General features: G+C 62.0%; 3 protein-coding genes across 3 annotated transcripts; all 3 read right to left on the bottom strand.

Moving 5' to 3' along the window:
• Positions 1–3265: 3265 nt before the first annotated feature.
• Positions 3266–6883, bottom strand: LSCM1_06454 (uncharacterized protein; the record flags this gene model as incomplete). The annotated part of the gene is made up of 1 exon (XM_067323882.1): positions 3266–6883. The coding sequence occupies one exon, from the start codon at positions 6881–6883 to the stop codon at positions 3266–3268; it is 3618 nt and encodes a 1205-aa protein (XP_067179196.1).
• A 1041-nt stretch (positions 6884–7924) lies between these two features.
• Positions 7925–13771, bottom strand: LSCM1_06453 (uncharacterized protein; the record flags this gene model as incomplete). The annotated part of the gene is made up of 1 exon (XM_067323881.1): positions 7925–13771. One exon carries the CDS (start codon positions 13769–13771, stop codon positions 7925–7927), a length of 5847 nt encoding a protein of 1948 aa, XP_067179195.1.
• A 1015-nt stretch (positions 13772–14786) lies between these two features.
• Positions 14787–21104, bottom strand: LSCM1_06452 (uncharacterized protein; the record flags this gene model as incomplete). Its single annotated transcript, XM_067323880.1, has 1 exon — positions 14787–21104. The coding sequence occupies one exon, from the start codon at positions 21102–21104 to the stop codon at positions 14787–14789; it is 6318 nt and encodes a 2105-aa protein (XP_067179194.1).
• Between the last annotated feature and the right edge of the window lie 1109 nt (positions 21105–22213).

Genomic DNA, 22213 nt, shown 5'->3' with positions numbered 1-22213 from the left:
AACGTTAAAGATTCTCCTGAAAGGACGCCCCGCCGCCTTTTTTCTTCCTTCGCATTGTGCACCTCCTCCTTGCGTTGCCGGCGAGGAGGGCGAGCGGAAGAGGACGGCCAGGCAGAAGGGCCGCTAGAAAAGAAAGACCCACACTCCCACCGCGTCAGCCCTTTCTCACTTCTCCCCCCCCCTGTGGCGTCCCCGACCGGAGTGCCGAGGCCGATCCATGAGGGAGCCGACGACACACACACACACACTGCTCGCCTGCCGATGCATACCCACTGGTGCACAAAGAGAGAGAGCAGAGAGCAGAGACGAACTGTGCTTTCTTCTGTCTTTACAGTGCTGCTGTGTCTGCTGCTGGGCTCTAATGCACGACGAAGGAGAGAGAGAGAGACGAACGACTCTTGAACAAATCATGAAGGGAAAAAGCGTGCGCGTGGAGCTGAATACGCGCCAACATGCAACATTACACAGCCGTGCTTGACTGGCATCATCCATGCCGATAGAAGGGTCATTCACTGGTGTATACTTGCTTCTTTACGTACCCCCCCTGTCGAGCTTGACCGGCGATCGAAGCCGTGAGCCGATGCGAGAAAGAATGCGGGGTGGACAATGGGGATTAAAGTGATGGGCGGGAGGGGGCCGCTATCCCAAGCTGGCAGCGAATTCCGCCTAAGGCGTCTCCGTAAAAAAAAGCACCGAGCAGAGGCCCTGACGGGCCAAACAGCGGGAGAGGATGCGAAGGGGCGTGCCGACACTGCACTGCGTCGCACTCACTAACGCGTGCAGGCAAAGACGTACTTCATCATTCTAAAGGCCGTCCTGAGTGACAAAGGTGGTGGGGGAAGGAGGAAGGGCAGGCAGCTCCCGCCCCCCCTCCCCACTCTCATTCCTTGGCAAGTGCCGAATCACTTCTTGTTGTGCAGCAGGGTCAAGCAACCCTGATGAAGAGGGGAAGCCAGAGCGATTCATGGCTCCTCATGCCAGGAAGTCGCGTCCCGCATCACGTGGCGTCGGAGCGGCCCGCGACGGTGAGCATGCAAGTGCCTTTCATATAAAGGACGAGGCTCTTGCGTGAACCTAACGTCTGCCTCACCCGGCCCTCACTCTGCCCACTGATGTGAGGCGACCAGTGGAGCAGGGGTGGGTGGTGAGTGGGCCAAGTTGGAGGGAGGGGCCGTGCTTAGGAGGGTGAGTCGAAGCATTGCTGTAGTACGCATTCACCTACGACTGCCTCGCCCGACAAGAGACTGGGTCTCACAGAGTTGGGAAAAGGGGGGCGGGGATGGAGCGGAGGCAAACTAATTTTTTTTCCCGTTGCTGAAGAATGGACACGCTGAACAGAGCAGCGATACATATGAAAAAAAACGCAGACAATATCCCATCGCCTGAACGGAGGTCAAGCTCAGATGAATCTAATCGCAAACAGGAAAAGGTGTCACACGTACAGAGGGCTCGTGCGCACGTTCATGTGTGCACGAAGTTGCGGGCGAAGGGATACAAACGCACATACACACAAAAAAGAGTGGCCATCAACACTGAAACAAAAGAGCTGCGCGTCGGTAAACATTTTCTTTTGTATGTGTGTGGTGAGGGAGGGGAGAATGGGGTTGCGAGAGGTCCCCATCCGGTGTGGCACCGAGTATAGCGCCGCCTACGCAAGCAAATAATGCCAGGGATGAAAGAGGAGGGGGAGAGAGTGAAAAATAAACGGTGGCCAACACTTACAGTGCTCCCTCACACACTGGAGTATACCATAAGAGAGCGAGAAGGGGGAAACGAATGCGGCAGGTGACGAGGTGGTGGTGGGGGTGATTGTGGCGGTGGAGAGACAAAGAGAGTGGTGGAAAGGGCGTGTGCGTGTGCGAGTGTGTGTGTGGTACAGGAAGGCAGGCGAGCAAACAAAGCGGAAGCACGCCAACGGACACCAAAAAAGTGAAACAAACGAAATCATAGCCATGAAGCGCAAAGAAGAAGAGGACGTCGAGACGATAAAGGGCCCACCCACGCTCGCGTGAGCACATACACAGAAAAAGGCGGTGGTGCGCGCGTGCGTGTGTCTGTCTGTGGGAATGGGGGTGGGGCAACAGCCAATGAACGGCTAGACGGAAGAGAGAGGGTTGTGCGAGGACGCGACAGGTACAGGAAAAGAGGGGGAGAGGGAAGAAGCGAGCCAAATATAGCCATGCGGAGCACACGCGTGAGCTGCGCCTGCGAGCGCTGGTACACTACACAGCAAAGTCTTCTCCCTTTGCTTCTTTATAAAATGACAATGCACAGGTGTATCCTTCTCAACACCGCGAAAGGAAATGCGGAAGAGGTGGGCAGAGGGAAGCGCGCGACGCGGATGGAGAGGGAGAGGGAGAGGGAGAGAGAGAGAGTGGGGGGAAGTCTAATACGAGTGAACGGCACCAACAATCGACGCGCGACAGGAATGACATGAACACCGACGGAAAAGAAAAAAGAACGCGGCGTGTATAGGCGTGCTGGCGCGAAAAAAAACAAGAGCTTGCGAGAGGGAGAGGGCACTCTCACAGAAGCAGAGACCGGGCGACAATAAAGGCGCCCGTTATGGACCAGAGACACCGCTGGCAGTGGCCGAGGATATGCTCCCCTCTACCATGTGTCCGCCTCTCTCGTTCCTGCCCTTCCCGCTTGGCTTTCTTTGATGGAGGGAGGGGTGCGGAAGAAAACGATGGTGCTGCGGAGGTGGATCTGCTCGGACAACACAATACGAATCGCCCCTCCCGCACATACCACACCGCCCCCCCACCACGCACATGCGTCTCCCTCCACACTCCGCAGACACGTGGCACAGGCAGAAGACACACAGACACACACACACACAGAGGAAGAGGGAGAGAGAGGGCAACAAGGCCTGGAAGCGGAGAGGGCGCAGACAGCACTGCAGGACACCAAAGTCAGACGTGCGCCAAGCAAGCAGATCACAGACGGAGGGGAGAGGAGGAACGGAGAAGAGAGGAGCAGGAGGATACATCGCGCAGCGGGGGGGAGGAGATGGCATACGTATGCACGCACGAGAAGGAAGCGCTTCCCCCGCTCCCCCCTCCCCCGTGCCCGCCTCCCGCGATTTCCTCCACTCCTTTGACCGCGGGCGAGAAGACGAGAGTGAGAAACGAACAAGTAAACGGAGAAGAGGGAAGGAGGGAGGGAGAGGGGGAGGGGAGAGCGGACTCGCCTCCAAAAATGAACATCGAGGCCAGCGATGCTCACGTTCCAGGGGGCGCCGCCGATGTGACGGCACCTCCTCCTACTCCTCCTCCTTGCGCTGCCGGCTCTCTCTGCTTCGCTTCTTCGGATGCTCGGCAACTCGTGTTTGACGGTGGCGGTGGCGGCGGCTGGGGTGCTGTTGCGGTGTCTGAGCTGACTTGGATTCGCTCGGCTCGTGGTTTTCACCCACACCCTTCACGCCCGAAGGAGTCGAAACACTGGCGTCCTCCGGCTTTCCACGGGCGCGCGAGTCATCAGCTGACCGTGTAACGGAACCTCTATGCGCCCCTGTGGACTCCGTGCGGCTGTGCGGACGGCGAGCCTGGCGAGTCGAGCGTGGCGTGGGCCGCGGGGTTGGTTGACGCGCTGCCTTCTTGCTCACCGGCGCACTTGCTTCGTCCCCGAGGCGGCCTTTCTTCTCTCTCGTCGATGCCGACGAAGCCGGGGATACAGGCACCGAGGGGTCAGTGGTGGCGTCCATTTCTTCCACCTGAGGTTTTGCCTGCCGTGGCTTGGAAGGTCTCGATACCTCGTCCGTCTTGCGCCTCTTCCGGTTCGTCTGGCGGTTGCTGGGCTGGCGGTCTACTGAATCCGTGGCGGGGGATGCTGAGCGGCTCTTCTGCAGAGACGAGGTGCGACTCGTGGAGAGGGACGTTTCGTCGGAGCTCATACCTTCCACTTCCTCCGTTGAGGAGGTGTCAGCCTCCCTGCGTTCGTCGTCGTGCTTGTCCTTGTCTGCCACCTGATCCTTGGCGCTCTTCTTGCCTCTGCACATACAGAAGAAGGAGCGGAGTCGGCTGCAGAAGCCGCCCTTTTTCTTTTTCTTGTCCTTGACATCGCTCGGGCCCTCCTTCGAGCAGCAGGCGCACTTGATGAGGAGGCCACCCTTGGATTTGTCCTTGGCCTTCGCGTCGTCCTCCTTCGAGCAGCAGGCGCACTTGATCAGGACGCCGCCCTTTTTCTTGTCCTTGTGGTCTCTGCCACGCTCCTTGTCCTTCTTCTTGCCCTTGTCCTTGGTGTCGTCCGCCTTCGCCGAGCAGCAGGAACTTTTTCTGAGGACGCCGCCCTTTTTCTTGTCCTTGTGGTCTCTGCCACGCTCCTTGTCCTTCTTCTTGCCCTTGTCCTTGGTGTCGTCCGCCTTCGCCGAGCAGCAGGAACTTTTTCTGAGGACGCCGCCCTTTTTCTTGTCCTTGTGGTCTCTGCCACGCTCCTTGTCCTTCTTCTTGCCCTTGTCCTTGGTGTCGTCCGCCTTCGCCGAGCAGCAGGAACTTTTTCTGAGGACGCCGCCCTTCTTCTTGTCCTTGGCGCCTCTGCCATCCCTCTTGGAAGCGCGATCATCCTCGCTGAGGACGCTGCCACCCTCCTCCCCCGTCTTCTTCCTGTCCATGGTGCTGTTGGCACTTTCCTTCGAGCAGCAGGCACACTTGATCAGGAGGCCGCTCTTCTTCTCTTTGTTCGTGGCGTCTTCATCGTCCCTTTTGGGGGAGCGGTCATCGTCACTGGAGAGGCGGCCCCTCTTCGTCCCTGGCTTGCCATCCTCCCACTCCGCGTCATCTTCTGACGAGTCTGTTCCGTCGTCAGGCTCAGCGCTGCCCGCAGCCTTCTCTGAAGCCTTGGAATCGGCACCAGCGCGCTTCTGCCGCGACGGCACGCCGGCAGGATCCTCTGCTTGCCAGACTTTGCCACCATCCTTCGGGAGAAGCTTCCTGGTCGACGTCGCCTCTCCCGCACCCTCAGCCCCGTTGCGGTGGCGGCGGTGACGGCCCTTTGCTTCTTTGGTGGTCGGCCGATGCCCACGGTGGCGCGCGTGACTCCCGGAGCGAGCGGTGAAGGCATCATCGATATCTGTGGAGTCGCTGGTGCTCGAGTAGTAGGACGCTGCCCGGTCGCCCTTGCCAGCCCGTGCAGCGCTCGTGATCGGCTCATGAGACGCCTCGCTGCTTTCACGATCCGAGTCGTCCCGGTTCATCTCCATTTCATCAAGGTCCTCCTTGACCCCGTAATGACCGCCCGCCTTCTTGCTCTTCTTCGTGTTCCTGCCTTTGAAGGTGCCCTCCGTGTAGGGCTCACCGTGCTCGTAGCCGCTCTTCTTGTGCTTCTTGCCAGCATCGGCAACGGCGCTGTGCCCACTCTCGCCATCCTTGTTGTCCGCTCGCTCGTGGGCCTTGGCTGACTTGTCGCGGTGGCGCTGACGCTCCTTCACGCGTTCCGGCGTCGCAGAACGACGGTGCATCGCCGCCGCCTCCTCTGCAGCCTCCGGCGAAAGGTCAGATGCGGGTCGTGAGCGCTTTCCCTCGCCGATGCAACGGGGATGGGCATGGCCGCTGTCGCGGGGGTCTTTCTTACCCTTTGAGGCGGTGGGGAAGGGATCGTCTGGCTGCGTGGACTCGCGGAGCTCTCTGCTGTAGCCTCGGTTGGCGCCCCCACCAGCCTTCGGCGTACCGTAGAGGATATCGTGCAGGGTGTGACCGTCGGTGGCGCCCTCAATCAAATCAATGTGCGGCTCCTCCTCGTCTTCTTCATCCTCCTCAACCTCCTCCTCGTAGAACTCCTCGTAGTACTCGTAGTCCTCTTCACTGTAGCTGTAACTGTAGCTGCTTTCCTCGTCCGAGTAGCTGCTGCTCGTGTGCGTCTCATGCGATCCCTCGGCCTCCTCGTCAGAGCGTTCCTCGTTCCCCACCACTACTTCGTCCTGTATGCGGATGCGACGGGCGCGGCGCGGCTGGTTCCCGCCGGCATTCGCGGCACCGGCCCAGCGACGCTTCCGCTGTGCGGGCTCGTCGTCGTCGTTCCTCTGCCAAGAGGGGCCAGCGCTGGAAATGACACCAGAACCAACCGCAGCAGTGCCCGGGCCCACTGTACGAGCGCTAATTTCGCTTGTGACCGTTTGGTAGGTCGCCTGCTGCGACGTGTAAGTAGCAGCGGCTCCTACGCCGGTTCTGATGCTCGGTGGGTAGGGCACCGAGAACGACGGCGCGTTGACGGCGGCGCTATGCGGAATCGCATAACTGTCGGAGAGAGCGTATAGGGCGCTTGTAGTGTCCGCCTGCGGGGCGGAGGGGAGAGGAGAGCCTGGTGTGCGCGCCCCCGCGCCGCCGGGGCCGGAGCGATGAGGGCCGCCGGGGCCGCCGACGAAGTTGCTGCGCGGCGGCGTCGGCGTGGACAGCTCCACAACCTTCGAAACCTCTTCAGGGAAGGCGGCACTCGTGTTTGCAGACGTAGGCGGGCCCGGTTCCTGGGCGACAGTGTTCCTTGTCAGCGTGACCACTTTCAAGGAGGTTTGGGTTGCTTGGTACGAGTAGGTCGGGCGCTTCGTAACTTCCGCAGAGCTCCCTGCCTCATCGCTCAACGCGCTTTTACCACCCGTGATCGTGGCAGCTGCGGCATCAGCCGAGGGGCCAGTCTCCGAGCGCGACCCAGAGCGGTAGCCACCCACTGAGGTAGTACTGCTGCCGCCCGACTCGGACCGACTTTGCTGCTCCTCTCGCGGCCCGTCATAGGGGTTCGTCGTGTCCTCGTCTGATGCTTCGAGAGCCTCGCGCAGGCTGGTTGTGTCGCCATCTCCTTTGAACGCTGCGGCCGTACTTTTCTCGTTGGTGGCCCGCCACATCCGCGCGGAAGCGGCGCCAAGGGTGCTGCTGTCTGTCGTCGTATCCATCGTTGGATTCAGAGTGGGAGGGGTCGGTCACTTTATCGATTAAGGGAGAAGAGGTGAGAGCGGAGAGGGGGAAGGGGCGAGGCGACAGCTGCGAATGGGGTGGGGGTGGGAAGAAGCACATACACCGGCACGCGCTGAGAAGTGCAAGCACCAGAACACGCAGTCACGCCCACGCACTCACGTGAGTGTAACCACCGCCGGAGAGGGAGGGAGGGAGGGGGAGAGAGAGAGGATGTCGGTGAGGCACACTCTTTGTCGCTGGAGGTGCTATTCGTGCGTCAGCAGGTGATTATTGCCAACAGAGAGAGAGGGGTGCACGTGTGAGTGTGTATGTATGTGTGAGGAAGGGGAGGGGTCTGTGCACGTGGGCGCGTCTGAATTGGGAGAGGGCCAGGTATTGCGCTACAAAAACTAAACAGAGCGCATTCGATGCCAAAAAGTAGAGGGAGAGGGGGGGCGAGAGTAGTGTGTTGGAGGCAGATGGAAGAGGGAGAGACAGGGGGGTGAGTGGGTGGGAAGGGGAAGGAAAGGCAAAGCGAAGCAGCGGGGGTGCGTGACATAGAGCCATTGTATTGCGGCGCCATGACAATTACGTGAGTGCGCGCTTGAGGGACAGTCGGCCTTTTTCGCTCCTCGAGAAGAGGAGAGAGAAGCGAGCAACAACAAAAAATAATAAATGCTGCCAACCTTGTGCCTCTGCCCTCCACCTATATACACCACACCACACATACACACGCACAGGTAGCCAGCAGATTGGTAACACTGAGAAAGAAAAGGCGCATCTCTCTCACACACACACACTGTGCGTATATGTGTGCGCGTGCTATATGCGAGAACAGGTAGACTTGCAGCTCCGCGTCCGCGATCACACACCTTCCACTTCCTACAAGAAAGCAGAGGCGGAGGAGAGGGTTGGGTGAAGAAGAAAGGGGCAGGGCATTTCTCGATGCCTCTTTCCAGACGAGGCGCACGTGATGAGGGCTGTGCGTCACCTACTCACGCGCCTCCTCTCCCCATCAGCATTCCTTTCTTCCTTCCTCGCTACTGTTTGGCTTTCGCTGGCTTTGCCTTCTTGTGCTTCTCGCTCTCGGCAGCATCGCCCGGATGGGCCGTCACTTGCAGCCGATGGCAAACAGAAGAGCACACCTTCTCCATCACCTCCCATGTAAGCGTGGAGAAGAAGGCGTGGCGGGCTGGCGCGGTCGCCTGTGGCTGCCCACTGTCATCACTACCGCGTGGAAGCACTAGCGTCAACTCCCACTCTTTTCCCACGAGACCACCCATCAGCGGCGTTACAGTAGAGCCGGCAGTAACCGCTGCCTGACTCCGCGCCCGCTCATTACCTCTGAGTGGTTTCTCACGCGGTGACTCCTGCGCGGATGCGAGGCTCGACGTCTGCTGCGAGGCCGCGCGGCGCTGGCACGTCGAGACCGACGACTGCGTTGAGGCTGTTGCAGCCCCTTCACCGGAAGAGCAACTGCCACCGCCACCGTTGGTACTACTGCTGCTACTGCTACCGCCGCCATGCGCACCCGAGGCCGCGCGCTGCGCGCCATTGCCTGAAGCGCAGTTTGACAGCGTCGGCGGAGACGCTGCCGGCGATGACAGGGAGATGGAGGATGATGATGACAATGATGAGGAGGAGCTCAGAAAGATGTTCTTGCGATCGCGTCGCCCTTGATGGGGGCTCACGGTTGGCAGTGAGGAGGCCGGCGCCCCCCCCGCATTACGACGCTCGCTGACGCCGCCTGCCTCGCTGGAAGACTTCTCGCCAGCATCAGCGCTGTTCTCGTCATCGTCATCGTCCTCGAATAGAAAGCGTACTTTGAGTTGGAGCTCTATACCGGCAACCTCACCGAGCGTATAGGCGAGAGCGGTGACATAGCAGCTGTCCATCGGCGACAGAGCACGCGCTGCTTCGGCAGTGATAGGACTGTGAACGGATGCCCACGCCTCTCTTTCTGCAGGGCTGAGGAAGACTGCGCTGATGAACTTCTTCCAGGCGTAGCGAGTCGCAACTGACGTGAAGCAAGACTGCCCAGGCGGCTGCGAAGACGTTGGCGATGCGCGGCGCCGCACAGGGGATGTGCCGAATGATGCAATGCCGCTCGAAGGTTTCGCCGCCGGCTGCGGTCGAAGCGGGCCGCTCCACACGCCTTGCAAACAAGCCAGCATCCACCGCATCAGTGGAGAAGGTGGACGTGCACCGCCGTAGTGGCGCTCTGCGGCCCCATCGACTTGGGCGGGGTGGTGGCTGTCACCGCTTTGCTGAGCAGCAGTGGGGGTGAGGCGATCCCAGTACCACTGAAGGCGTGCCTCCAAGAGTGGCACGGTGAGGCAGTGTGTAAGTTCGTGCTGGCACCACTGCTGTGCCTCGCGAGGCAGACTTTGCACATCGAGGCGGATGATGCGAGTTTTCCGCGCATCGCCGAAGCGCTTCCCTGTGCCTCTAGCCGCTTCGGCGGAGGCACCTGCCGTGTCGCAGGGCAGCGAGGATGGTGCCAGAGGAACAGCAGCGCCGCTTATGAGATGAACGCGGGAGGACGCACCAAGATGCACAGCCGCACAAGGGCTTAGAGCATACTCGAGCTTAAGCGCTAGCGTATCCAGCGGGCACACCACAGACGTTGCCCATGTCGGCGTCGACGCAAGCGGTGACGGGAGAAGAGCCCGCGAGCGGATGGAGGGGTACGTGTGCATCAGCTCCCTCGTGGCTCTCCCCATGTCCGCTAGAAGGAGCAGAAGGTCGTGCCGAGAGGGACCTCCGCTGCTCTCGCCGGCCAGTATGGGGTACGCGGGAGTGACCCGGCCAGCGAGCAGAAAATGTCCAACCAGAAGAAACGCGAAGGGGTGCCGCCTTAACATGCTGCGCGATGCAAAGGAGGTGGGCGCGGTGTGACCCACCGTTGCCGAGAGAAGAGCCCAGCGAAGCAGCGCTTCCCGCTGCGCCGGTGCGAACTTCGCCGCCATCACTGCGTCTTCTTCCGCCTCCGACCGGGGCGGGTGATCCGCGGAGCCTTTCACGAGACGGTTGGCTTTGCCTGCATTGCCCAACAACGCATGCAGCTCTGAGAGGAGAGCTGACATATCGTGCAGCTCGCTGGAAACACCATCGGCTTGCGCGCCATGCACAAGGGGCGCCGAGGCGGCCGACGTGTGCTGCTGCAGCGTCTCTCCCAGACGCCTGGCCCATTCTGTGAGCGGGCACATGTCACCTGTGTGACAACGATCCAAGGCGTCGATGCGCTCCATGGCTGCCACGTCCGCTCTTTCCAGCGTGCGGCACCGATGTAGGGCCACAAAGTAGTCGATCACTGATTCCTGTTCGTCCCTTTCGCTCTTGAGCCCGAGCACCTCCCACACGAGGCGCACGTCCGCTACCGCCACGGCGGTCGCCTTCTTCACCAGCACCGGACCCACGTAGCCAAAGGCGACGCACCAGCAGTACTCCGCGATTCGGTCCTCGCTCTCCCTGTCTCCCATGACCGCCTCGCAGAGGTCTGGATAGGCGGCAAAGCAGGAGAGAAGCCGGAGACGGAGTGAGGAGACGAGGGCAGCGGCAGCGTGCATGGCGTGGGTGAAGGTGTGTGCCGCAGCGAACGGCTCAAGGGCGGCGGCGGCGGCGCTCACCGGAAGTCGCCGCGGAGCACTTTTCGCGCCTCTTTCCAAGCTGGTCGTTTCGGTGCAGCCGCTGGACTGGGGCACGCCAAAGCGCGAGGTGGTAGATGAAGGCTGACAATGCGTCGCACCATTCGACAGTCCCGAGTGAAGGCAGCAGGCAAAGCTGGGGACTCCCCGCGGGCCGCGCGGGGAGACTGGAGGGCTCCCCAGATGCGCCATCGCACACCAGGAATGGGCCGGGTACCATGGGAACCCCGTGGGTAGCGCTGCAGACGACGGGACAGGGGTAACGCTCTCCAGTTTCTGCAGCAGCCTCAGCGCCGCTTCTTCCGGCCCTGAAGACTGTGCGACATGCGTCGAATCTGCTGCTGCTGCTGTTGGTCCTCCTGAGGCTGCAGCAGCCGCATCTGTCCCATACATAAACGCAAAGCACACATGACAAGTGCTGAGTGCCGCGACGCACTCGGGGGAGGCGATGAGGCTGTCCATTACCTGGCGCGCCCGCCGCCACAGCAGCATCTTTCGTGATGGAGAGGCGCCAGAGGCGGCAGCTTCGTTGCCTGCACTTTCACCCCTGTTTGCAGCACCAAGCTCTTCTTCGCCGACGAGGCGTGCAGGATGCTGCCTGGCCACCACATCGTCTACAACGCGGAACAGCGGCTCCCACATACCACTCAGCGCTGAAGTAGATTGCCGCAGCTTTGCCATCGAGAAGAAGCCTCCTCCTCCTCCGCTGCTGCTGCCGCAACATCCGGCATGCCCGCCACCATCGGTGCTGCTGTCGCTCCAGTAAACGCCCTGTAGCGAGAAGAACGATGGCGAGAGCGTTCGCGGGGGTGAGGGGGAGACAGCAGCTGCCGCTCCGCAGTCGGAGGATTGTAGAATAGTTACGCCGCTGGAGTCGGGCAACAGCACGACGTTCGCTGTCCTCTGCTCCTGAGTGGCGCGTGCCACCGCCGCCGCAGCCACCGCGGTTGCAGCAGTCGAAGCGACGGCAGTGGTGCGGCTCCGCGGATGAAGCGGCCACGTTCCGCAGAGGACCACTTCTGTCGCTTCACTGCCTTGCGTGCCGTGATAGGTTCCTGGCCCACGCTGCTCCCCGTGTACGTACTGCCCGAGAAAGAGCGAGCGCCAGGGGTACTGCGGCGGCCCTGCGCCAGCGGTGGAGGCGGACGCTGCAAGAGAGGTAGCGGTAGGGTCGGTGATACGCTCGGCTGCTGCCCCGAAGCCGTGTGGGAGGCCGGCCGACCACTGGCCGCAGTACTGCAAACAAGGAGATGACGACGTAAACGATGTGCACATGTCCGGCCCCGCAGGAGAGGGCTTTGGCACCCAGAGTCGCGGCTGAAACAGATCACCATGCGCAGAAAAGATCAGTGCAGACGATGCAGGCCGCGTGGCAGAGAGCAACAGGCCACTGTCTGCTCGAGAATGTGCTTCGCCAAATCCATCTGGGAGGAACACGACGTGGTTCGCCCAGGCCAACCCGCGGAAGGCGTCGCACACATCTGCGCCGCCGGTCGAGGGCCAAACGCGGGGAACTGGAAGAGCAACGTAGCGCGTGCCGTGCAAGTCGACCGCCAACTTTTCCACTGGGAAAGGACCGGCACTTCCCATAGATGCCTCCATCTTGGCAAGCAGCCTCTTGCTTGCCACCGTTGCCAGCATCAATGAACCCATGTACGCCTGACTGGCCCTTACCGACCACGTCCCTAAGGTTGCGCAGGAGGAACGCCGGCGTGCTTTATCTACTTTGGGATCGCCCATGCTTGGGATGCACGTTCGTGGCACTCGCCGACTGTTGTACGCGAGCGACGGGGCTGGTTTTGCGGCCGCTGGTGTCCACACGTGAGCGTCCACGTTCCAAAGCGTCGGCGCTGGCAGCGCCACTGGCGTCACCGCCGGCGATATGGGCCACGGCACTGACAGGCACGGCGTGTCTTCTGACCAGGTGCACTCCAGCACCAGTCGCCCGTATGCGGTGAGACGACCTCGCCCATGACGTCGACCGCGTACAAAGGCGCCCTCGTACACAATCAGCGACAGCAACAAGAGTTGCGGCGTCGGAGGCGCTGCTGTGGCGTCTGGGGAGGCAAGACTAGCCTCAGTGGGAGTAGCCCCAAGGGCGGCGAGTGGAGGGCAGTAGGCAGTTGGTATGAGATCTGGCGGAAGAAATGGGGCTATGGGCGAGGACGACGCACCAGTACCTGCGCTTTCACTCCCTGAGCCATCAGTCGGGTAGCCGTACCCGCCACTCTTGGGCTTGCAGTAGAGTAGGTACGTCATGACGCCATCTCCGTGCGGAACAACAGTGTGCGCTACGTCGTCGTCCACCGCAGTGGACGGCGCTGCGGCCGCGAGTGCTGGTGAAGAGGTGGGCTGCGTAAAAGGGTACAGCAGAGATTGCATGAGACGTGCACCCACCGACTTTTCGCCTGTCTCCGTGGTCCCAGGGGTGACGGTGGGGCCAAGGCGAAGTGGGACAAGGGCAGGACGCGGGGGCGGTTCAGCGACGGCCGCAGAATGAGTCGCGTGTGACGGACTCTCCCGCCACGCTGCTGCCTCGCCTTCGTGAGCCGTCCGTGGGGACGGCTGCAGTATAGCCTCGCCCGTGTAGCGGCATTGTTGGCGCACCCACTCTATTTTCTTCCAGTCTACACCACCGCTGTTGGAGCCGGCGCTGCTGCTGCCTGACCCCGCTGTAGCACCGACTCCGTCATACCGCTCCTTGAGCGCCGCTGCTGCGACGGATGAAGACAACAAGTTACTCTGGCCCTCCTCACTCAGTTCTGCGACACAGCTGGTGCTCGCGCCATCGCCAACTCCGTCCGAGTCTGCGCCGCTGCGCACAGGGAGGTAAAGGGACGGATTCGCGTAATGGAGCAGAGACGCCCCGGAGGAGAAGAGGAGCTGCTGCGCTGCCTGAAAGGGTGAGTCACCCTTCTCCTTCACAGAAGCAGTGCGTGAGGAAGTCGACTGAGGAGGCCGCGGTGACGCCGCTGCTGGAGGAGGAGGGGCTACTCCCGGTGCGTGGTTGTCTGCAACAGCAGTCGCTTGCGCAGCCGCATGCAGCTGCTTCGATGATAAGGTAGCGATCGGGGGACCGGGGGCCCACTTGCAAGGTAACTTTGCGTAGATCACACGTTCTACTCGAGGCGGTCGGCTTCCATCCTCAGCGGTAGTGAGCGGTGTCCTGCGCACCGCAAAGCAGTCGTCCTCCTCGAGAGCACCAAAGGGTGGCCGCTTCGAGGGCCAAGCAGACGCCATAAGGGCCACAGGCTGCGCTGTGCACTCCTCGCTCTCCGTCTCGCTCCGATTCAATTTTTACATACACACATATATACATATATATGTGTGTATACATAAGCAGAAGGGCAAAGCAGCAGCAGAGAAACAGTGGATGGGGAGACGGTGCAGAGGGGCGACAACAGGAACAGCAGCCGAAATTCTGTTACAGTGCCGCCAAAAAAAAAAAGAGCTCGCGTAGGCACGCCGAGGCCGACCTACCTCTCCTCCCCAAACGGATCCTCGCCGGTATCTTCACGCTACTGATACTTCAATCAAGCCGTTCAGAGAGCAGTGGGCGATCTGCCGCCTTTTCCTCCCCCCTTTAGTTGTCTGTGTTCGTGAGTGTGTCTCTGGCCAATGCGCATGCATAGAAGCAGCACAAAGGTGAGCGCGTGGAGAGCAGAGAGAGAGAGAAGGGCGGGGAGGGGAGGGAGAGTAGATGGGGTGCTGGTGGTGAGTGTTGTAATATGGCGTACACCCGAAAGAAGAGGCATACAGGTAGACCGGCATTGGGGGAGGGGAAAGCACCGGCGACTTGACGACGAGAGGCGAAGAGACAGCCGCCTGCACGGACACTGGCGCTTCCCCAGCAGCGGCGGGTGTCGGTGATGGTCGCCGGCGAAGCTCCCTCCCGCCCTTGTTCCAGCACGCGCCTTACACCTGCTTTACTGTCTATGCACCCTTACATGTACGATGGCGCGTTCGCACACACCAAAAGAAATGGGAGTGAGTTCGGCACAACGGCTGACCATCCCATGCAGCCGGGGCAGGGGAGGGACGAGGAGCTGCTGTGTCGATTGTCTCGTTGCTCTCACTTCCACTGGTGCCGCTGCTGTCACTGGCTGCTTCGCTTTTCGGTCTATGCATCCAACAGGGGACATACGAATCACACAGCTTCGCGTCTGGCGCCCGTCGGCGCGGGGGCGTGCATGTCTATGCTTGCGTGCGTGGGTTTACTCAACCTTGCGAGAGAGCCCCTGGGCGGCTGCAGCACTCATAGGTTTCCCTTGTCGACACTCAGCGTTGCGACTGCCGAGGGAGTGAGGAGGCAGCCAAAGCCGACGATGTCCTCCAGCGCCTCTGCGGAGCGTCCAGCGACGCTGTCACGCAACGCGTTGGCCTTGCGGGTGCGGCGCCACCACCTACGGAAGACGTCGAAGCGATCTCTCTGTGTCGCACGCGCGCTGGCGGGCAGCTCGAGACCCGCATCTTCATCCGCCTCAACACGGTCACCCGCTGAAGCATCACGCACGAAGCGGCGTGTCAGGAATCGCAGCGGTATTTCATGACCCAGCAGTGACGAGGTCGTCTCTGGCGTGCCATGGATGCTGAAGGGTGCCAGCGCCGACGTGGATGCTGCTGCAGTGCCATAGTAGTCTTCTGCCACGCCATAGGGAAGCAGTAGCTCCACCGGGCGCTGATGCGTGTAGCCGCTTGCTTGCCTACGCAGCTCCAAGGCGCTCGGCGGCCACTCGTACCTAGCAGGTAGACTCAAAGGTGGAGGTGGCGGTGAGCCAACCGCCATGCCGCCCGCCTTGGAGCCGCCGCGCGCGGCTGGCGAGGTCGACGACGCGGACAACCCACTTGCACCAGAGACGGCAAAGAAAGACCGCCACGCGGCGTTGATGCCAGCGCCACCTTCATCGCTGCTATTGGCGTATTGAGTAACACATGCGCCCGCACCCTCGCGCTGGCAGTGGGCTTTTGCGGGAGCTGTAGTTGTCTTCTCAGAGCTGCTTGCGCAGGCAGGCTTTTTTCTGGGCGGCAACGCTGATGGCGGATCTCTGCTCCGTGCCGGCTGCGCAGCATCTGAAGGAGACGGCGGCACATGCAGGGGAGTCGTGTAGTGCAGGCGCCCGGTAGGGTGGTCCATCGTGGCCAGCTCCTCCACAATGTCCGGGATGTAGTTCACGTGGCCATCCAAGAACCAGTGCACATAGCGAGCACTGTGCTGCTCATTGTGAGCCACGTTGGAGAGGTATCGGCCCAAGGCTGAGTCCCACTCGCTCGCGGCAAGGCTGACGCGGTGCTGAAACTCCGCCTCGACGAGGTGCTCCGCACGGCGATGGCTGACTACGCTCTCGCGACACATCACTCTATCATCCCAGCATGCCGCTGCCGTTGCCTCAGACGGTGCTGCCTTTGTTTCTCGCGGCCGCTTGCGCGTGACGGGCTTCGACGACGTCTCTTCCTCCGGCGCATTGCCGAGTTGTGCAGCGCTGCTGCCTACTCGAAGCGAAAGGAGCAGCACCTGCAGCTTGTTCAGCCAGTAGCGTATATCTGTCGTCGTGCGGCGGGCCGCGTCGCACTGTACAGCGCTTACCAAGCTGTGCTCCGCAACGAGCGACGGAGACATGGACGCACCAGTTTCCTCGCCGACCATGTTCCAGGCGCCGAAGATGTGGTGGCGAAGGCGCTCCGCAAGTTGAAGGAAACGACATGTGTCACGTACGGTGAGGCTTGCTGCCATGCGCTCCATCTCCTGCTGCCACAACGACGAAGATGGCGCCGTGGCCTCCTGGCTGCCGTCAGACGACGTGGTAGGTTCGTCCAGCCGCAGCAAGTTCAGTTCCACTGCCCCCACTGCGAGGAGTTGTGCATACAGGGCAGAGGGCGGAAGCGGCTCCACCACAGTGAAGGGCGTCTGCGAGCCGAAGAAGCTTGACACTAGATGGGGGTTGAGCAGCACGTGTGTGTAGCGCGCCGCCGCCGAGGAGGCAGCTGCTGAGGCGGCAGTGCTGGCGCTGCCAGCCGCGCCGCCCCCACCGACAGCAGCAGTGGAGACGCCAGCGCCCGGCCCGCTCATCCACGTGCCTGCGGCGGGCACCGAGATACCGACAGGGTAGGAGAGTGAGGCCGCGGAAGCACCGCTTACCGGCGACGCTCCCGTGCTCCCGCCGCCGTCGCCTACCGTGGAAAGGCTGCCACCGTTCTCGTTAGAGGCGGCCGTCATCGCCATTGCTGTCGCTGTGGAAGCGCCGCGGTTGCCTTGGTCTACCTCCATCTGCAGCGCTTGCTGTGCTGCTTCGAGTGTGGCCATCGTCGAGTTCAGCCCTGCTGCATTACACAGGTGCCAGTAGGTAGGCTGCAAGACGGACTCCGGCGAGGTTGGCGTTGGGGGCCGCTGCTGTGGTTGCCCATCAAAGAGCCCGAGCAGAGGCTCGGTGTCGTAGCGCTGTCCAGCGGCTGGGTCGGAGGAGACAGTTACAACGATGGGCACCTTGCTGCGGTGCGCCAGGTCGCGGATGGCTGCGTAGAAAGGCTTGGCAGACTCATCACCGAGGAGAACATCGGCATCCTCGAAGAGAAGAAGGGTGCCGGCGCCGACGGGAGCCCCTGGAGCCGCTGCAGAGGGCGGAGGCAATGCCGGGGCCGTGGCGGCGGCGGAGGGAGGTGCTTCGCTCACCACAGTCACATCCGCGACCTGCTCGACTGCGCCATTTCCGTTGGAACATTCGGCTGACTTGCTGCTCGGCGCTGTCGTGCGGCCACTGCTTTTGGCGAAGAACCGTGCGACAGCCTGAGCCGAAATGCCGTTCATCTTCAGTGCCTCGCGTCTTTTGAGCTCCGCTTTCCTTCCAGCAGCCTCTGCTTCAGCACGGGCTCGCTCCACCGTGACGGCGTGCTGCTGCTTCAACTTCGCCAGCTCTTCTCCTGCATTAAAACCGCCTGCCGAGCCAGGCCGCAAGCCGCTAAGCCGATAGCTACGCGTCAGCTCCGCAAGCAGATGCTCCACCGTCTTGGAGCAGCGCCGCACCGACGCGTTCATCTCAACCACGCGAAAGCCGAGCAGCTGCGCGGCCACGTACACGGCCGCGGTCTTGCCAGAGCCCGTCGGACCAGACACGACAGCGATGTTGGTCAGCTCTTCCTGTGCTCCTGACTCATCCTGGTTACTTTCCGCTGACACTATCGATGCAGTGCTGCTGCTGCTGCGGGAGCTGAGCTGTGACGATGAAGACTCCAAAGACGCTGCACGTGAGCGGACTCGACGGCCGCGGAAAGCGGTCGCACAACCGCTGCCGCCAAGAGGCTGCACTCCTTTCACCACACCTTCCCCCTCGCTGTCAGCGTCGCCACTGCAAGCGCTGGAGGCGCTGCTGGTGCTGCGCTGTCGCTTCTTGCCGCACGCAGCAGTACCTCTTTCGTTGCCGCAGGACGTGAAGGATTGCAACATCGCCTCCAGCATGGCCGAGGCTCCGCTGTCTGCCGACCTGCCGCCGAGGGCACCGTCGTTGCCGTCATCGCGGTGAAAGTAACCCTTCCTCTTCGAGCGCCGCCGCTGCCGAGCCGCCAGCAGCGCCCGCTTCTCTTGCTCCTTCTTGGCAATCCGTGCGCTGCGCAGGCGGTTGCCAAAGGCATCCTCGTAGTAGGCGCCGTAGCTCGCAGAGCCTAGGGCCGTGCGGCGCGCCTCCTCGCGCATCTCCTTGAAGAAAGGCAAAGCGGCGCAGACGCGGGAGATGGCACCGGTGGACCAGCTCGTGTCTTTGCCGACTTGAGCGGCGGCGGTGCCGCTGTCACACCTGTTCTGTAGAGCCTGCCCCGTCACAGCGTTGGGACTGGAGAAGAGGTTGGCCACAACGGCCAAGGGTGTGATGCCAGTTCTGACGACGTGCTTCCATGCGTAACAGTAGAGCTGGTAGGCGTGGGATGCTGGCGAGAGTTGTGACCGCCTCAGCTGCGTCTGGCCCGAGGTCGGGGAGATGGGCGCCAGGGATGAGGTGATGCTACATGTGGGGCGAACAGAACTGTCGGCAGTGTCGCGCGCCCCTCTACTGCTGCCAGCGGATTTGCTCACGGCCGAACAGGAGGTGGGCTCTCGCACCTCGGCTTCCCTAGCACCGCAGCTGGCATCCTCCTGGTCCTGCACCGCCTTCACCTTCAACTCAGAGCCTTTTATAGGCGATGGGGTGGCCGCCGACGCCGCCCCTGAAGCCGCACCAAAGAACTTGAGAAAGGCCGAGCACCTCTCTTGCCGCACCTGCGCCTCCTGAAGTTCCACGGCGCGCTGCGCCTCTCGCCTAACATGCTCTACTGTCGATCGGTTGGGAGGGAGGGCCTCCGCAGTGGTGCTACTGCTGGCTGCCGCGAAAGGCGCTGGGGTAGGACTGGCTACCGCGACCACTTCTCCGTCATCATCACTGTGGTCGTCATCTTCGCCGCTGTCACTGTTGAGCTTGACGACGTCCGTTCGCAGGCGCTTGCGACTGCTCTTCCTCTGACGCTTACCGCTGCTGTTGCCCCCGCTCACACTATTACCACCACCAACACGGCTGCCACCGCCGCTGACACCTCCCGCCCCACACGCGGCCCCAAGCCTGCTCTTCTTCCATGTGCGCAGCCACTTCAACAGTCGCACCGTCTCCACTGCGAAGGATGTGGTCCGCAGCAGCGGGGCGGGGTACTTGGCATACAAGAGCGTGCCCTCCTCCCCAAACGGGAGTGCGGTAGCGGAGTCGGCCGCCACCGCCGCAGGAGGATGTGGAGGCTCCGCCCTTGAGACGGTGCTGCGGTGCTCTTTGCTGGCCGCACATGTGAATGCTGTGCCGCCGCCACCGTGGTTGCGACGGCGCAAGCAGAGGAGTAGCGCGGCGTAGCGCACAACATCCTCCGTGAGCACAGGTAGCTCGTACATGCGCCTGGCGTGGATGGCCTGGTCCTCTGCGTCCCGCACAGTACGTTGCTTCAGCTGAGCGTCTTGGTGATGGCGAAGGAGGGCCTCGATGAAGGGGTTCAGCGGCCTGCGAAGCCTCTGCACGTGGACAGAGGACATGACCTGGAGAAGACGCTTTGGGACGGCCCCCATCGGTCGAGCTGCCGCAGCCTCTGGTGGCGACGACAAAAATGTTTCGCCTGTTCCGATGTCAAAGACAGAGCGTTTCCCCGTGCTGCTCTCCACGACGCACGCTGCTTCGGCTGACAAGCACCTTGAAGCGACGGCCGTGCCGTTGTCGCCGATGCCGCTTGGCTGCGCAAGGGAGGTTTCGTCTTCGATACTCTTTCCTGCCTGTTGCGTGGTGGAGTCCGTGCCCCTTCCGAAAGCCGTTTCGGCACACGTCGCGAGCAGCGAAAGGGACGACCCACCAAGTCGAGGTGGCTGTTGCTGGAGTGAGACAGGGGACCTGAGCGCGTCAGCACAACGGCGGCCATCGCGCACACGTGAAGGGAGCAGCTCAGAGAGGAGCGCAGCGCTCGAGGAGAACGGAACACCCTGGAGAAGCGCAAGGCCACGTAAGAGCTGCTCACGCTGCTTGTCCAGCTGTGCACGCCGCCGCTGTCTGTGTGCGTCCTCGCACTGGTAGGCGCGCCGCAGCGCCTCGCGAAAGTGCACTTGTGCACTGTCGCCGCCACGATGATTTGCCTTCTGCGCTGAGTCAGACCACAGTACCGACGACGTGTGCGCGTTGGTCGGCGCGGCTGTAGCAAGCCACGAGCCGTCTGCCATTACCCCTCGTCCGTCAGGGCGGCGCGCGGCTCGAAAGAGAGAGGTCTGCAGGGGATTCAGCAGGCACGCTTTTTCTGTGCCTGCCGCGCCCCGGGGGGAAGGCAAGCTGGTCCTTTCAACGTCACTGTCGTAGGTAGCAGCACTGCTGTCTTGGCTGCTGTGCGAAGCAGCCCTCGTGCGGTGGTGGGCGGTGCTGACATTGCATTGTGGGGCGTCAGAGCGGTCTTCCAGAAACACGTTTTGGTACCGTGGTATGCCCCGCTGTTGCGTGCCATAAAATGAAGCAGGTAGCGTTGCCGGGGTAGTGACACGGTCGGAGTACAGAGTACCCGCACTTTCACCCATCTCGCCGTGAGCCTCGTCCATTTTTTCACCGCTGGTGCCGTCGAGGAGCTCAGCGTAGTGCCGTATCGCTGACTGTATACCGTAGGTGAAGTAGTCCTGGAGCCCTGATGCTTGCAGGATCGGCGCGGTGTGAACAGGGCGCAGCCCCACATTGCTGTCACCATCGCCGCTCTCGCACGACTGCCCCTTCGCCTCAGCTGTGTCTGCAGCTGCCTCGGGAGCCCCACTGGCGGCGGTGCGAGCGGATAGCGAGCCAAGAGAGGAAGAGCAGTGACTGGTGCGTGATGCGCTGAGATCTGCCCCACGCTGCGGATCCGGATGCTGCACTGACAACGCCTCCACTCCGTCGCCTGCATTTTCCTCGTCGTCACCCTTGTGGACTTCCTGTAATAGCGCCTCGCGCTCGAAGGTGCGAAGACAGGAGGTGCCAGCGCTGGCGCTCTCCGCTGGCGTGGGTGAGCGGGGAGGTGTAGGATGCTCGTGGGGGAGCTCCGACCCTCCTATGCACTCCTCGTCCAACATACACGCCACATTCCGCTGTGCCTGTGCGTGTCGGCCGCAGCTCCTTCGGTGACCTGGACCGCCACGGTATTCCCTCCGAGTTGGTGGCGCCGGCGCCGGCGTGAGGGGTGAGGCGCCGATCGACACACCATTTGCTGCCTCGACCGCTAACTGGACGCAGCGCTCTTCTCTATCATACGTCACTGAGAGATCCGAGCAGCCGCTGCTGCTGCAGCCGTCCGTGCGTTCAGTGGCGAAATCGACATCGGTCGCGCTCGAATGTGCTGAAGGGATCGTCGCGTGGCGACTACAGGCACGAGCGCAGCCGCGGCCTCGGCCATGGAGCTGCCCCAGCGCAGCGCTCGGTCTATTTACGATCCGCTTCCCCGCATCCTGTTTTTCCCCTTCATTAGTGCTAGACGAGGGCATTGCTGGCGACGACAGCGTGCTCGCGAGAGCGTGGCTCACAGTTCGTCGACCAGCGACCATCGATGAGGGCGGGATGACCACCTTTGGCCACCCGGTGAGCGATGAGGGGAGGGAGTGTGGCTATCCGACTGCGATGTGTGCGCCAGCTGAGCATGCATACAGGCCTCTCTGCGCGTTTGTGCGTTGTGACGAGCACAGAAAGTGCCACCGCGTCTGGCGGCGGAAAAGGGACGTAAGAGCACGATGCGGGCGAAAAAAAAGAGGGCGAGGAGGGGGAGCGGCAAGCAGTGAGAGGGTGAGGGGTGACAGGCGGGATTGCCTTCGCCAACGCCGCCACAGGGGGACACAAGTGGCAGGGGCGCCACGAGTTGCTGCACGGCACACAAAGCACACCAACACGAAACAATTCACCGACGCCTGCGAGCACGCGGGGCGCTGTACGGACAGATGTATGAGCTCTCTGTTGGTGACCACAGCAGATTCTGCTCCGCTTCCGTTTCGCGTGCAGGGGTGCGCCGCACATTCACAAAAAAACACGCGGTGGACAGATGCGAAGAGGCGCACGCACGAGCGGCAGCCCAGTCAACGCGCGGGAGGCGGCGGAGAGGAGAGAGAGGGAGGGAGGGAGGGAGATGAAGGATGAACGACTGAGCCAGCAATGTGCAGACATTTATGAGGCCGAGCCGGGAGTCGACCTGGCG

The sequence above is a fragment of the Leishmania martiniquensis genome, chromosome 20 (assembly GCF_017916325.1).
Source record: "Leishmania martiniquensis isolate LSCM1 chromosome 20, whole genome shotgun sequence".
NCBI classification, from domain to species: Eukaryota; Euglenozoa; class Kinetoplastea; order Trypanosomatida; family Trypanosomatidae; genus Leishmania; species Leishmania martiniquensis.
The sequence above is the reverse complement of the archived record's forward strand: the minus strand, read 5'-3'. Positions and strand labels throughout refer to the sequence as shown.